Genomic DNA, 17,665 nt, shown 5'->3' with positions numbered 1-17,665 from the left:
TGTTTAATCATAGGACTTAGATTAAGATCTAAAAACATTTTAGGTTTGAAATATGTGAAAATCCTAAGGGGTTCACAAACTTTTTCTCGGCACTATACATACATGCTTACATATACATACAGGTAAACATACATGTTTGCATACATATTTTACCTGTATGTATAATGCAGCGTAAATGTGAATCTGTTCAGGACTGTGAACTTTAATATTCTATTACAAAACTTAGCATAGTATTAGTTAATTTGCCTTTTTGTAATGACATAACCCAACCCTTCAGTAATAAAACTTAGCAGACAAAGTGGTCAGAGTCACCTTGTTTCTTTCCACATGCAAGCAGCCACTTTAACTGCCTCAGAATTGCCTGCCTAAACAGATCTTGTAGAAAGCAATTTAAAGCAGAAATGTGTTATTTGGTGGTGTGAGTGGCAAAAAGGTCAAGTCTTTTAAGCCTTCCTGTTATCGCTACCAGTGTTACATTCTTAAGCTTGTGTCAGGTAAGATTGGAGAGTGATCTACAATTGGGTTTGAATATAGAAGGACATTGGGGCAATCAGCCTTCCATCATCCCACCAAGCCTTTTGTTTTTGGTTTTGTTTTTTTGTGAATAAGTTGTCTCAAGCTTGCCTCAAAAGGACAACCCTTGTAGTGGGACAAGGAACTGTTTAGCCTGAATTATTTTCTTTTTTGTGCTACACAATACAGTACTGAGGACAAAGCTGAGACCCCCAAACTCATTTTCTTTGTGATGCAAATCTAAATCTGGAGGGGGAAGGACGGTACATTGACCCCCTGCGTCTCCAGGCCACCCAAAAAGCAAAAAGTTAATTTCCCATCTCCTGCAAATCTTCAGCTTCTTCAAAGCAAAGCAAAGGGCAGATAAATCCTCAGTTTTGGTAAAGTGCACAATCACCTTGGAAACCAAAGCGAAACACTGATTGTCTTCAAAGGAGGGGGTTGCTTAAACACTGACATGCTTCTGAACAACAGGGATGATGAGAAAGGAATTTCAAAGCAGTGGAGAAAAAAGTTAATTTATTAATGTTAAGCTGTTGCTCACTTATACTTTAGTGACGATACAGTTCAGATACATGGAAAATACAAATCCTTATGGTTATTATTGACATAATAGCTTCATTTTACTGTTTGTGTACATTATTATTAAACAAATGTTATGACTATATGAGTAAACTGAAGGAAGTTAATGGTTGTAGAAATGTCTTTCCTAAAATTATCATGGTATTAATGGTCTGTACTGGATTGTTACCAAAATAATTACTTTGAGCAGCAATATACTGAGGTATCCTTGGTACAGTTTGTTGTTACCTGTAGTTTGTCTTGTGTTCAAGCATGTTCGTATTACATACATTATAGAACAATTACATATCTTATATCACTAATATTAAAATGATATCTAGGTATAGGGTGCAGTAAGTGCATGATGATGCCAGTCCTAAATCTGAGAGTGTCAAGGATTTCATACTAGTTTTCTGCACACTAGAGGCACATGCTAGTCACTGTATAGTTACTGTTGTATAGCTATTACTGTAATTTTTTGGCTAAAAATAAAACTCAGTTGTATCACTTCTACTCTGAGTTTGACTTCAGTCAAAGCTGTAGCTGTTGCAATTTGTCAGTAGAAGCCACGTTTATATCGTACGTTTAATTATCAAAAGAGGATCATGACTTTGCCGACCATGGACGGGAGTTCCCCAGGGGGCAGAGCACAGCTGGCCGAGCGCCACATGGGGGGAGAAGGTTTAGGTCAGCCAGGGTGTCCTTGGCCCACCACACACCTGTGACCCCTGTCGTCTGTCCGGGCGCCTGCGCCTTGCATGTAAGCTGCCCTGAGTTGCACTGTCCTCCGATGCTGTAGCTCCGAGGTGGCTGCAGGTTGAGTCTGCAGTGTGAAAAGAAGTGGTCGGCTGACAAAACATGCTTCAGAGGACAGTGTGTGTTCGTCTTTGCCACTCCTGAATCAGCGCAGGTAGTGGTGAGCCGAGCTTAAATAATAATTGGATATTCTAAATTGTGAGAAAAAAATAAATAATTGCCGACTACTAAATTAAAAAAAAAAAAAAAAAAAAAAAACTATTTAGCATTTTGTTTTTCAACATGCTTAATAAAATATTTAGTTCTGGGATATGATTTTTAAATACATTAAACACACAATCACATTATTTTCCGTATTCTATGATTCCAATCGAGATTAACTGCATGAAGAGCCCCACTAAACAAACAATATATTGTCTTGTATGCTTTGGTGATAAATAATCCAGTAAGTATTCAGTAAATAATTGGCAAAATAAATCTGCAGTAATTTGTCCCAATTCAGTGCACTGTTGTTGAGAAGCTCAGGTCATTTTTCACATGTGGAAGGTTTACTGTGTGTTGTAATATGCTGTTCAGTAAGAGTGGCACTGAGTTTTGGCAAAATATCAACAAATGCAATGAGTTATAATACAAAAATATGCATTTACTTTATGTAAATATATATTTCAATGTTGATGTGAACACTTTCAAAATTCTCTTTTCTTTTAGGGCAATTCCAGTATGGCTACACAGAGTAGCAACTGTACTAATAACCAACAGGTGATGTGGTAACATTTCTTATCTTGCCTCCACTGGAGGGATCCAGATAGCAACAACATTATTGTGTCAGATCAGCACTGGAGCACTAAAGCTGTTCCAAATATTTTTAAAATGTTTTCATTTTACCAATTGGCTTCAGTTCAGCTCTATATATCACAATTCAATAGTTTGATAACAACAACAACATACCAGGCTTCAACAGTAGTAATACATCCTCTCAAATATGAAATGCTCTAGTGGAAATGCAAAAGAAAGATAGATTGTAAAAGAATAACCATGCCCATAAGTCAGTACTGACAATCTCTAATATTATGTTGTGAGTAGGTCATTGAGGTAAGCAGAGGTCATGCCATTAACAATTTAGTATGTTAGCTGTAGATTCTTTCAGAATCAATCAGATATTTAAATGGCAACCCGTATAAGGGTTCAAGGACAGGTATAAAGTGCTCTGAAAGCATTGTTTGTGTCTGTCTGGGCCTCAAAGTTAAACTTGGATTGAAAATGACACCAAGGTTGCGCACTGAAGTGGCTGGTGACAGTGCTTATCAAGAGCAAGATCATTAGAGGGAACTTGTTAGGTAGCTGTCATGAACCTACCAGCACGACCTGGCACATCCTCTCTTTTATGTCAGACAACATAGAAATAGAAGCAGGTCTGTCTGGGCCTAATAATAGATACAGATGATAATTGTCAGCAGAACAATGAAACCCAGCTCCTTACTGGTGGATAATATGACCCAGCAGAGCATGTTAATTATGAACAGCAAAGACTCCAAAGACACTCCACAGATGGCACAGTGCTGCCTCTCATTCAGATAACATTTTAACCAGCTAAGAGCGTTGCTGGTTAGATCAACCACCTTGAAAAAAAGAAGAGAACATTCATACTAGAAAGCTTAAGAAGTTTCAGGCAGGAAATCTATAGTACAAGTGTCTACTACATTCACCGGTTAATCTATTACCAGCAAGTTATAATTACCTATAAGGTGTATACTGTAGATACCTATTTCTCAAACTCAGTCTTGCCGTGCTTTTCAATAAACCATCAAAACTTTACTGTGGCAAAGTGCCCCGCCCCTGGGCTATTTATTTGTGTTGTATGTTACGTGTAGTGTGTTAGTGTTGGTGTATAGTCAATGGTACACTGGATAAAAATGGGTCTTTTTAACACAAGTGTTTAAAATGTATATTTGTATTTAGGCACAAGGATTGCACAGCACTTCACGTACAGGTAAAATGTAATAATATGTGAGCACGGGGAATTGCACTTTATTAATTCACATGCAGTTGTACCACGACTCCAATTGAATGACTGATTAGCAATCGAGTCTCGGTACAGCTGCATAAAAGCAACATGTTTTTACTCACTCGCTCATCGTGTTTGTCTGTGCAGTCCGTTTTCTTTTTCTCTTTATTATGGCTAAAGTGCCATGTCCTGTGTTTTGTTTGTCTTTACAACCTTTTATTTTCTGCTTGTTCACGTACTAATTGCTGAGTGCAACCCAAGCGCTCAGCTTCACCAAACTCCACCTCACTGTTGTTTATTTGTTGGTTCCTGATTCTGGTCTGACGTCACCCACTACAGCCGTCTTCATGACAGTTACATACAGCTGCAGCGCTAGTCGCTGTTACAACAATCTATATTAACCGTTCAAATTACTCTTAAAGAAAATAAAAAATACTTCATCTACCATGGCTCTGGATCTACAGTCTTCAGCTCCTGGACAAATTCCCTGATTTTCAGGAAGCGCTTCCAGGCACTTCATTCAATGCTTGGCGTCCAGTCCTTTCCCCTCCAGACCACCGGCACAGGAGTTCTTGAATAGAGCAAAGACTTCCAAAAATATCCAGCTAGCCCATTCCAAAACTCCCACCACAAACTATTTCAACTATTTCTTGATAAAATTGCGAATAAATCAAAACAGAAAGAGGTTTCTACTTCATGGTCCGACCCAAAAATAGCTCTTCCTGCCCCCAAGCGTGGCCGACAAGAGGGCAATAAATGCTCCAACATAGCACCAGTTCCTACTCATGCTAAGAAACAGCGATTGGTCGAGGAAATCGGGAATAGAGAACCATCAGGCAACATTGATTCTGCCATATTGGGGGCAGTTAAGGAGTTAAAAAAATTCCACTGAGAAAATGGATGCCTGGCTGCAACAAATGGAGAAAAGCATTAATGTGGCACCCTCTTCTGATTCTGGGCAAGCATGTACGGTTTCTCCTCTCAGCAATTCCAACACTTCCGTAGGCCGCGCAACTCAAATACTCTGGCTAAGTTTGTTACATCATGCCTGAGAAATCACATTTTAGAAGGTAAAGACATTAACCTTGCTTCTATAATAATATCTTCAACTTTAGAGATCATTGACAAATGTTTAGTTGATTTTAGCTGTCAGTCATGTTGAAATCCCGTGACCCCAGGCTTTTAAGATTTTTAACGATCGCAGAGTTTAATGTTGCTTTTGCTGTTTTCAGAGACATAATTTGCGATAAATATCCCGAATGCAGGAAAGAATTCAATATGAATTTAGCCCTTATTTCGGATCTCACAGTAAGATATGGCGAGACCTTGTTTCACGAGTATCACAAGTCCATGCCTGCTAAAGCAGCATTTCATCTTCAACTTCACAATCAGTATCTCAATTGGATAATCCTAAATAGGCATTTTGCCGGTCATCGTCTGCTTGTATGCTCCAACATGGATCTTTTAATCATAGTCTTGGATTTTGCCCTCAAACTGTTTTTCCAGTTCTCCTAGTTCTCCCAGCATTCCCTGTCTGAAAGATCTTACACAAGTAACAACCCATGTAATGTAGATGAGCTTCTCTGTAAAGACGTTGCTAAAGGTTACCTTATCAGGCCTCTTAGTGCACCTTTCAAACATTTTAGGATAAGTCCTATCAGAATAGCAACCCAGAAATATTCCAAAAAAAAAAAAAAAAACCAGCTAATGAAAGCTTTGTCAGCTCCGCATAGGAGCAGTGAAGCAAGCATTAATAGTCTTATTCCTTCAGATCCACTAATTTGCACTACGCAAAAACAGAGCATGCTATTCACATGATAAAAATTACAGGAAGGGGAGCAAGGTTGTCGAAAGCAGATATTATGGACGCCTTTAAAGTTATGCCCCCTCATCCTTCTCAATGACATCTTTTCAGTATTAAATTGAGAAAACAAAATTGCTGTATGACTCACTTTTGGTTGCCGTAGTAGTCCTTTTATTTACAATTCTCTATTAGAAGCGCTGTGCTGGATTTTAGTAAATAATCTGACTGTGATGAGTCAAAGGGGTTTCGGTCTGCAATTCAGCCTCCCAACAGTAGAAGGCATTAAACCAACTCGGGACTTCCCTTACCAAGGTCTTGTGACCATGACAAAAGTCATCTTTTTGAGGGGCGGCACCTTGGTGAGGGGCGGAAGTACGAGTATGTAAATTCCACCCACTGGAGTCAAGTGAAATTAAGGATACCTGTCAGTTTGGGATTGGTGATCCACTGACTACCGGGGCGGGGTTTGCATACTAAAGGGAACGTGCTACTGTGTTCGGGGTTGGTCCTAAGGAATAGAGGCGGTGGAAAAAAGGCTGGAGGGAAGTACGTGGGAGTTTGGACTGTGTCACGAACGGAGGCCTTACTAACTTGGCTCTTTTCTGTTTTTATTCCTTTTTGTTTTATTTTTGGATTTAAGCAGAACGCAAAGCGGACTAAGAGGCTTCCGTTCCTTTATTTTTGATTACTCCAGCACTCCCTCCCTCACATCCTTCTTTATTATTTTTCTTTTTTTTTCCGTGTAATATTAAATAAGTTTAATTTTTACATGTAAATCACTGTCTGGAAAATCCATTTTTACTCACACGCCTCACACTGACATTGCCGTTTGTTGTTCATTTACTGGACGATTTCTTAGTGATAGACTTTCCACGGTTGCCCCTTGCTACAAGCCTTACCGAACTAAAAAATATCTTCAGCGATCTGGGAGTGCCGTTGTCAAAAGAGAAAACCGTAGGGCCTGCCACCTCTCGAGTTCCTCTGGATAATTCTGGACTCTGTTAATATGCTACCGTGTTTTACCACAAGACAAACTGTCGTATTAGGGAGAGAATCAGCCAGGTCTCCGTTGCTTCTGGTCCAAAACACCACAATCACTTTGATACCCTAATAGCTCTTCAATTTATTTTACTGATGCTCCATCCTCTGTAGGTTTTGGCCGGTACTTCAATGGACAATGGTTTACGGAATCTTCGCCTACAGAGATTCATTCAGTACCAGAATAAGAAAAATCCACAGCTCTTTTCGAACTTTACCCAATCATCGTCTCTTGTTATATATGAGGCCATTCATGGGAAAGGAAATGGATACAAGAGCATTGTGATAACACGGCAACAGTTCATATCATTAATAAAGGCAGATCTCCTCCCTTACAATCACGGAATTGCTAAGACGTCTTCCATGGTTAAGTCTCATTGGGAATTAGATTATCCAAATGGTTCACATTCCAAGGTTATTAACAACATTGCTGATGCTTTATTTCGCTTTCATTTTCATGAATTCCAGCAACGGTGTCCTAATGCAGAATCTCAAGGTACTGCATGCCCCGTGTTTAACAAATTAATTTTGGACTAACCATTATGCTTTACTTCAGATCTCTCTCAGGCTGCCAAACATTACATGAGATCAGCCCTGGCAGAGGCGAATGTAAAAGCGTACGATGCAGCTTGGGGTCTATATGTCTTTTCAGTCGGCTTTGTGTTCATCCAATTCTCCATTTGATATTACTATTTTAATGGCTTTTATAACCCACTTTGTAAATAAAAAAATTAAAAAATCACAGTCTACAATTCTCTTCCATTTGGCAGCAGCTAGCTGGGATTCAGTTCCATCTTAGATGTCTTAATCCTAATGCCCCTAATGTGCCTAATAATCCTGCAGTTTGCTTACTTCTAAGAGGCATAAAAAATACTTCCCAAAGTAATTCAGTAAGAAAATGGGCAATTACTATCAGAATTTTTCCTAATCCTAATCATTTTTGTTCACCAGGATGAACACGTCACATAGACTTATTTTATTGTTTTGTTTTTTTAGCAGGCGACATCGGGATGCCGGGATTAATTTTATTTTTACACACCCGTTGTATGGGTTCAACGTTTAATACGTCACTTCAATGCATGAGAGCTGTAAGTAAATATGAAGCCACTGTATACCATGAGAAACTGACTCAGACTGAGAATTGCATGTGTATTGATGAAGTATTGGGGTACTAATAAATAAGTAAAATAAAAATGAAATGGTGCTATGAATCGGAATCCCTTTTTTACATCTTCTGATCGACCCCACCCACTCCAGAAGGGATCATGCCCACTTTTGACGATTTGACCACGGCCATTTCCAAACCTTGAGTTCTTCATAAACCAATAAATAACTTATTATTACTCTTAAATGGATCTGGTAAGATGTATTAAGGTCTTTTGAAGTGTAATTCTTACCTTGTTTTGGCAATAGGTAAACTGAACTAATCATGCCACAAAAATGAAAGCTTACGTGAGTATAACATTTACTTTTTATTTTGCTTGTTATAACAAAATGATTTCTCTTTCACAATGTGGAGTCCTTCAGAATGTGTCGTATTTATTTCCGTATCGCTTTGTTCACAGGGGATCGAATGCCCCCCAGTCAGTTCTCGCCAGCAGCAGTAAGAAAGACGCAAGGTTATAATTTGTTTTAACCAATAACCTGGTAAACCGGCTATCCTTTAACACCTCTATAAAAATCCAGTCATAATCCATCACCTCCAAGAATATGTCCCGCATGAATGTATAATTGATCATTAGATGTGTTTCAGTAATGGGGTTCTGGAGTTCAGATCTCAGCATTAACCAAAGTTACATCACCTTTTATTGTTCATTTTTAAGGGCAGTGATTTACATTTTAGGGGAGGTCTAAAAATCAGGCTTCAGTTCTTACTACTGTAGTGCCTCATAAATCACATTACCAAGATGTCTGCTAATACAAAGTGACAACCTTTCTGGATCAAAGAGTTTCAAATGTATTACCTGTACTTTTATTACAGTTGTTTTACTTTTATAAGATGTACTGTATTTCATAAACCCTTTTATTCAATTTCACAAGCGATGCGTGTGTTTTTTATTTATTTTTTTTGACGATCAGTTTAATTGTGTTTTTAACAATATATTTCTACCAGTGGGTCCTATTAGATTCATTTTCACTGTACTATAGTTGTTTGTAAAATGCCAGGAGGAACTACTTTCATGTCATTAGCGTTTAATTTGCAAGCTGAACCAAGTGGAAAAGATTTGCAGATAGTAGAAGCCATTCAAACAGTTTACCGTACTATAAAATATGGAAGAATAAAAGTAAGGCCAAGCACCTGAAAAGCATTATAAATACACAAATCAAAAGACATTAGTTCTAGTCAAAGAAATATTGAACAGAACAGAGGAAAGGTACGTATGATTTACTGATCCCCCATGAAAGAGATTGTTGGTACTGCATGAAAAATTTAAAATAAAAGGGTGCGAGTAACAATTAAATTACTTTTTCAAAGTAACTAAGTGAGGAATTGATTCACTGTTAACACACAACTTAAAAAAAATCTATATTTTGTGCAGTTTACAACAAGGGGGGGGTGTTGAAAAAAAAACAAAAAAAAACAAACAATGGTTTAGCCATGGCACCTATAGATAAGAAACTACAGTATACCTAAGAACAAAAGCACCACTGACCCACTGGTTTACCATTCACATATCGTGCAAAAGATAAATAAACATATTTGAAACACCTACATTACTGTAGCTTTGGAGTGAATGGCAGGTTGTGTAATATTCACAAAGCATTGTGGAAAAGCATCTTGTTTATTTTGCTAGTTCTAGATTGTGTGTTTGCCTTTTTTCAAACTAGGATACTTACCATAATTTCAGAAATTAAACTGATAAATTGAACTTTGCATTCCATGTGAAAAGCATGTTGTTAATTGTGTTATATATAAAAAAAAATAATTGAGACATTAGAATTTAATTAATGTTCATAAGACAAAAAAATACACAATACTATAATGTGCTAAAATCTCAGCATGTTGAAACATTAGATTAGGTAAGAAGAGATATTCCAAGTGTTAAAAAAGAGAGTTATGTAGATTTAATCAAACGACTAAATATTTTGTTAAAAAAAATGAATGAGAAAGATTAGTTTAACAAATGTGCAAATCTTCAAAGCTGAACTCTGAGGGCATTTTCAATCACCATCACTCAGTGTCACTAATTTAGAGCCAATACTCCTGTTGCCATAAAAGGAACAGCCCTCAGCAAACACAAATGACAAGATGGATAACCTGGCAGGGACAACCTATATTGCATTTTTCTCTTCTGTAAATTTTGGAGATATGCAAATAAAAAATATATACCACTAACAGAGTTAGTAAACTGCTCTTTAACTGTGACAGAGCCTTAATGTATCACTCTTGCTGCCATGCATATCCCACACAAAAACTTCAGGGGGGTTCGTGTGCAGTGAATTAACCCTTAGCGGTCCTACGTCGGAACACGTCGATATTAAATTTTTCCTTTCTGGTCCGATCTGACATCAAAAAAACGTCATGCACAGCTCTAGTCATTTTTTCTAGTCGAAACCGGAAAAAAAAGGCAGATCTGAACAATAAAGTCCTTCACCACAGACATAACATGTCCTGCTGATATGCAGTGCTGTTTAAACCTGTTTTACTGTGAATAAAATTACTTTTAAATGGTGCATGTAAAATAAACAGCGCGTGTGAAAATAAACTGGACCGGACGCGCCTGACAGGCACTGAATAAATGGACCGCAAAGGGTTAATGTGCAGTTTAGGTTTAGGGATTTGAGTAGAAGTGCAGAGAGGTCTGAATCTCTACAGGTTGATTCATACTTCAGACATCAACATCATTTCTGTTTGACGTGCGTCTTTTTTGGAAAGTCGTACAGCCTTTTCTCATGCGTTTGCGACCTGTAATCGCATAGGGTCAGCGTGGCAGGGCAGGGCCCTGCTTGTAAATAGTGTTTGGTTTGTATTGGTGATGGTGGTTGGCAGGGAGGGGGTTAATTCCTACATCTGCCAATTACATGTGAGAATGTGACTGTTCCCAAATTAGGGAGATACTCCATTAGGAGGGAGGTGAAGCAGGTAGAGAGGTTTTCAGAGCTGTATGGAGAGAGACAAACACTCCACTGTATATAATTAAGAAACTCACCGTGACAGTGGAAGACTTGGGTGAGGGATTTTCTGTTTCATTTTGTGTTGGCGACTTGTTTTGTTTTACCTTTTTGTTTTGGCTGTGTTTTTGTTTGTAATTTTTATCTGCAAGAAAAAAAATTACAAAACTTTGGCAGTTCTTCAGCTCTGAGTCTCCTTCCTACCTCCTGACCACCTTAGACACCCAGCTATCCTGTCACAGTCAGATAATGTTGAAAAATGTCATCATTCGCTGCATGGTCAGAGTGAAGCTGCACCACTTTTATAGCTGTCTGCGCTTGACGTATCACATTCATCTGCGACAGAAGTATGAACCAGCCATACTGCTACCGGCAGTGCATTTTTTAGGACTAGAACCTAATTTACAGAGAAAGAAAAGAGCCTGAAATCAGTCAAGCGTTTTAACACTTTCTCATTCCTGTAGATTATTAATGAAATAAGTTTGGTATCAACTCCGTGGATGGCATTCATATAATCGAGACTCAGTTTGCCAAATTCTGAGCTGAGTACATGTATAGACCATTTCAAAATGATCGCCAAGTACACTATTGAGTGGCTATAGAGACTGAATTTCTCCCTTGTTTAAGAAGGGGGTCCCTCAGGGCATGTTTTCATGGAATAATGGTTTGGGTCTAATGTTAAGTCATTTCTGTAAGTCACAGCAAAGAAAGTGTCACAAATGAACAGTAAAAACTTTAAATGATCACACTGGGGCATCTAGACCCTCATTTAAAAATGTCAGAAACAAATTAAGTAAATGTCCTACTTTTACTGTAATGTATGAACAATTACTAGAATTTGCTGGCATGGCAGCAAATGCCAAATAATAAACAGCAGTGGTGGACATGCATTGCATACAGGGGTGTCATTTGCTATGGGGCAGGGGGGGGGGGGGGCAGTTGCCCCCCCACCACCAACAGACCTTGGCTTGCATCCCACGATCTATATGCTCCATTATGTCTTACACTTTTTGACCCCCGAGACACTGCAGGACATACTATAATTACATAGAATCAAAGTTTTCTTCATAAACAAATAAAACACATTTTTCAAAAATGATTATTTTCTAATCTAACCCGGATCTGAAATGAAGTCGACGACGGTTGCTATGAGATGCTCTCAACATGGCGTCGGTGGGCATCGTTGTCCAGTGATTATATCTACCACACAGGATTACATTACTTTCTATTATTTCTATAATAGAACATTATTGATATCATGATGAGTCTATGGAAAATTTCGGATATGTTTGCCACAGCAGGTGGATAATGGAAGAAATTAAATAGAGTGGGGAGATTTTTATAGGTGACTAAATTTTAGTCAGACGTCTAAAGCTACACCTTATCTTCCGAGCTTTTCCAACGTGACTTTTTTAAGCTGACGTTTCTAGATGACCAAGGGTGCTGTTTGAGCACAGACAACTAAAACCCTCCATATGGTTACATTGGATTTAGACGACGAGCAATCGACGTGATCTACGCAATTCCAATGATCTGAAGTAAGAGGTATAATGTCCCTCCTGCTATTCTAAAACAATGTTGTGCCGCTACTTGTTTAATGTAGCAGAACAGTTACAGTATGCAATGGTAAAATTTTTCTAAATGTAACTTAACTGGGATATCGGAAGCTTGCAGCAGAACAATTAGATTAGCGTTAAAGCTTCTACCCACTTTTAAAACACAAGTGTCAATGAAAACTACAACAGTAACCTTACACTACTACCATAAAATGAGACAACAGTGGAGTGACATTTTCTAATTTGTTATTATAGGGGTGTGCTTCAAAAATACTTTGACAAAGAGCTATCTTGCTGTAAACTGGCCAAATTATTGCCTGTTTTTTTTTTTTTTTTTTTTTTTTTCTCATTCATGATGCTATTTGGGACAGAGGATGTTCAATGCACAACTTTGTCTCCCTCCTACATTTTTTTTTTTAAATGTTGCCTTTCAGGAGGGCAAATTAAACTTGTGTTTAATTAAAGTGATTCTTAAAGAACAGGTGTATTTTTGCAAGGCAGTTTACTGCTACTGTATAAGCAACTTGTGTGTAACAACATTTAAGTGAGAATTGTATGAATTAAGATGTTCTTTATGAAACAAGGCTCAAAAGAGCTCTAAAAGAGTGAACAAAATAGACAAAGAAACCATGCCAAGCAAACAGATACTCAGTAGAAGAGTTCATTTTTGAAGCCATGAAGAACTACATTGTTATGTCATCAGTTAATCAGCACTCTCTTTCAGAATGTCAAGACTGTGTATTATGTGTTGCTTGTTATATGTGAGATGTGCGGTATAGTTGGGTAAGTATATTCTATATAGGATACTATGGTGCTAGTATGCAAGAGGTGCACAATATACAATGAATGTAACCATTATACACATGTTTATATTCTAAAAGTTACTGTATACAGTTACCTAGTTAGTTGTAGATCCCTATTTTTTAGTTGGCCTAAAATGAATTCCTAATATTTTACAAGGCACTTGCTCTTAGTGGCAGTGGCTTTCCATTCCTTGCTCAATAAAAATTAATGAACATAAAAAGTGAACGCAGCAAGAAAAACACAAGGGAATTCAGGCCCGCACTCTATCCAATAATTTTCTGTCCACCTTGAATGTCCAATTAGCTTTTCTGAACAGCGGGTAACGCTGTCCTTGGAGGAAAGGAATCTAAATTCTCTGATTTCCAGCACAGTAATTTCTCATCTTGACTTGGACATATATGTAAGAACTTTAAAATTGAGGACATCATTTTACAATGTTATACCTCCTTAGTGCATTGTAATAGAATATACTAAATTATAATGCACATTAGGGGCGGCACGGTGGCGTGGTGGTTAGCGCTGGTGCCTCACATCCATGCCTTGGATTGGCCTCTCTAAAATCCCCCTTAGTTGCCCTGCGATGGACTGGCATACCGTCCAGGCTGTAGTCCTGCCTTGCGCCCTGTGTCTGCCAGGGCAGGCTATAGCTCACCGCGACCCTCTACAGGATTAAGCAGTTACAGCTAATGGATGGATGGATGAATAATGCATATTTAAAATGGCTTCTGAAATAGGGTAGCTTGGGATATTTATGTAAAGCTACTTAGAAAACGTCCATGCATGACAGGCTCAATATAACTAACAGAATGAACTAAGCAGTTAATTTAGATCTCGATCAATTATTTCAACAACTCTTACATTTAGCAGTATGATCACATGCTTTATCCTTTTTTTTTTAATAGTAAAGAAACTGTAGTTGTAAGTACTTTTCAGTGGTACCTTTATTACTATGACATATGGATTGATAAGACAATTTACATTCACTCAAATATTGTTGTAGGTGAGCCTCTGTAAAAAATAATCCTCCTTGCTTTGGTTAAGCTTTTTTAAATGGCTGTTTCTCGGTTTCTCTGAAACAATCCCATGGCATCAACTGTTGCTAGGTTACATAAAGTATTTGTGGATACCAAAAACACAAGGTGTAAACAACATTTTGGTAAAGTGTAGCAAATGCAAGCACTGGCACTAAAATATTTAATACATTTGCTTTTTATAGAACCCTTCTGTTTTAGTTTTTAATAAAAAGCAACACATATATAAAAATGACAAAGGGCCCCATTTTTAACAAATACAAGTGAATAGGCACATTTTCAGACAGCAATACAATCGCTGCAAAGTGCACGTATGTTTCTTTCTATATTTTTTAACCCCATAAACAGTCTGGGGTTCAATCCAAACAAATAACAGTATTCAGCATTTGTTACATCATAATGAGATGTAATTACTCAGCCAACAAATTGCCAACACCACCTGGGTGTATTCCTACTGAATCAACTATAATATGTTTACTACGATTATGCCAGACCACAATGCTTCGTGTTCCAAAGTTCAATAATTTATAATTCTTATATATATATATATATATATATATATATATATATATATATATATCTATATATATATATATATATTATCTCTGGTATTTAATATAATATATATATCTGTCTCTGGTGTTTAAAAGTAGTTTCAATTGCTCACAGAAAATACAATCACCATGTTTTATATTCTTGTTTTGCTTTCCAGAGAATGTTTAACTGTTCAGAGTGATTAAAGGGCAAGAGGAATGAAGCTTTGTGTACATGTAATTGCCTTTAGGGAATGTAAGCAAATGGGTAAACTAACAAGGTCTGGTTTCTGATGAAGTACGGCATGAATAAAAGAATGTAGTAAACAGTTTACCCAGGAATCATATCTGACTTTAAAAATGAGCATGCTTCTGGGGCACCACTTTAAATAATGGCCTGACTGTGCTTTTAATTAAACCTGAGCAGAGGCACCCCCAATAATGGGTTTATTTTATCTTTAATTCTAAGTCTTTACGTCTGTTCTGATTAAAGTCACTGTTCTAGTGGTCGTAGGCGACCCATCTTAAAAGAGCTTGTCAGGTCACTGGTGGCACCCCTCCATTAATTTTCCTTGGCAGTGTATTTTAGAACAGCCCCAGAGATGTGCAATATCCTTCTTGATGCTGTTATTCTTTCAACTAAGTACCTAAAATGTTATTGGTTATAATATTTGAATATGATCAAATATCACGTTACAACTCTTCATTCTTTGCATATAATTTAGATGACACTTTTTTTTGTTGTTGTTTACAACAGGAAATAATTAAATTGGATGTTAACTGGAAAGTTAATCTATTATTCTTTTTAGTGTTTCTACTTCTAACTAACCAGTATAGACAGTGTCAGTTTATCAAAATGGGGACAATCTTGAGTAAGCAGACACCCACTGTGATTGCTGCTTGATTATCGCTCATCATAATCAAGAAAAAGCAAATTCACATTCACATTGTTTTTCTAGGTGCAACTCATAAAAATGTAATACTTTGTAGGTGCTATGGTGTATAAGGAATAGACAATGTACAAACAACGGCTGGCACAAATCGAGTCAGTGCTAACTTTTGACATTGCTATGGAATTTGTTGTTTCTTTAAATGTGTAGACCAACCCCCCCATGTAAACTATTTTCAAAAGCCGTTCACAGCTTTAAAGGTGTACTGCTGTTGTTTAGAAAGCAGCAATGATGATGATGATGACACTGAAGATGGCAGGTGTCAATATTACTGATATTACTGCTATTGACTCAATCATCATAGTTTGTAATGAGATTTGACAAGAGGTGAGTTCTTTCACCCCATGGAGGTTTACCTGTACTGGTGCGATAAGTGCCAGTGTGCGCAAGCTGCAGCGGATCCCCTTGACTTTGACTGAGACTCCTCATAGGTGGCTTCTGGTAGACCCTGTCCTCAAAGATAGGGTCAATATGATGCTCTGGCGACTGCAGAGTGCGAAGCTCAGAGCCCAGGTGGCTATGCTGGCTGCTGTATGACCCCCGGGATCCTGTAGGAAATAACTTCAGTTTAATTTCATAACATACTTCAACTTTGATTAAAACAATGTGTTCAATAGGATCCTTCTTTCAAAATGCACCTAAAACAGCAACAGCTTCGCGTGCAGAAAAAAAGAGGAATCAAATTTAGAGTATTTCTTTTTTAGATGTTACAGTTTTAGTGCTACTGTATATGGTTGAGTACTAGAAAAAGATTAATTCCCCTATGAAACTTTACTTGATTTAGTTTCCGGAGGAACACAATTCCCTTAATTTACAGACAATAAGAATCTTAAGATGCAGCCCTTCTTAATCACCTTATCAGCATTGGCCAGCTGTCCGCCTCTGGTCCAAAACCTGATTTGATGGTTGTAGGGGAAGATCTTCCAGGATAAGTAACTATTGAATAAACCCAGTAGAAACATCATATTCTCACAAATGGGTTGATAAATCTTGTTGTCTAAGCCCCCGGACTGTGAAAAGCCTAAATATGTCTATCAGTATTATGGAATGAAGCTGACTACATAATTAACTCCCATCCAAATATTAACCCAGAAATGCCTTTGACTGTTGAAGCAGTGCAACACTAATTTGCACTACAATGAGGCTTACTGTGTATGTCAACCACAAAAGCCAACATTTGTATTTATGATACACAGGCACTTGTAATCAAGGGTGAAGATATGTGCCATCATGAACTGAGCTAAAACCACTTGTAACAGCTTTTGAAGCTGATGCAGGTATTGACTAAGAAGAAACCTTGTCATCTTGATCCTGTATCCTGTATCTATAATTTGTCTTTTTACAGACTTTAAATGGAAAATAATGTCAATATATTCCTCACAAAAAAGAGATAAAATGCTAAAAACGCAAGTATAACATTTAGAAAATAAGTGAATTAAATAGTTTAATTATTTTCCAATCTGATTTTTAATCTGTACATCATAAAGGTTTTTAGTTTTTGAACTACAGTAGCATACATAGTGCTTGTGCAAATTTGGTAATGCTTGCAAATAAGAAACAAGTAAAAAATGTGGAAGACCTAAATGAAATAAGAAAATCAGAATAAATAAATACTAACAAAACACTGAACAGAATATCAACTTCCACATTATACATTTTTAGGACTGGCTTGAAGCACTATTTTATATTTTACCCATGGGAATAAACTGGATCCTCCATATTATAACATCCAAGGGTGTTTTACAAAAATGAATGAAAATGAATAAGGGCTTGGTGAACTGTTTTTCAGAATAGCCTATACAGCACTGCTTTGATCTTCTGCAAAGCGTTGATGGAAAACAACAGTTTGGATATCAAAGTATATCATTCTGAGGGTGACAGGATTTTATACCTGGGGCAAGAGTCTAGAGTGATTGGATTCACAGGGGTCCCATACTATGAAATGTTTGACGGTATTAATCATTATACCATTCCTAGACAAGAGAATGCAAGCGTGGTTTG

The 17,665-nt window shown here is 37.4% G+C and overlaps 1 protein-coding gene across 5 annotated transcripts in view; it reads right to left on the bottom strand.

Moving 5' to 3' along the window:
• The window catches only part of LOC121313419 (catenin delta-2-like), a 350,408-nt gene that overhangs the window by 157,354 nt on the left and 175,389 nt on the right, over positions 1-17,665 (bottom strand). For all 5 annotated transcript variants that reach the window (XM_041245943.1, XM_041245938.1, XM_041245942.1 and 2 more), the window contains one exon: positions 16,021-16,212. In XM_041245943.1, the coding sequence (XP_041101877.1) occupies positions 16,021-16,212 (192 nt within the window). The remainder of the gene's footprint in view (positions 1-16,020; positions 16,213-17,665) is intronic.

Source organism: Polyodon spathula, chromosome 3 (assembly GCF_017654505.1).
Source record: "Polyodon spathula isolate WHYD16114869_AA chromosome 3, ASM1765450v1, whole genome shotgun sequence".
NCBI lineage: Eukaryota > Metazoa > Chordata > Actinopteri > Acipenseriformes > Polyodontidae > Polyodon > Polyodon spathula.
This window is presented reverse-complemented; position numbering and strand designations above follow the sequence as displayed.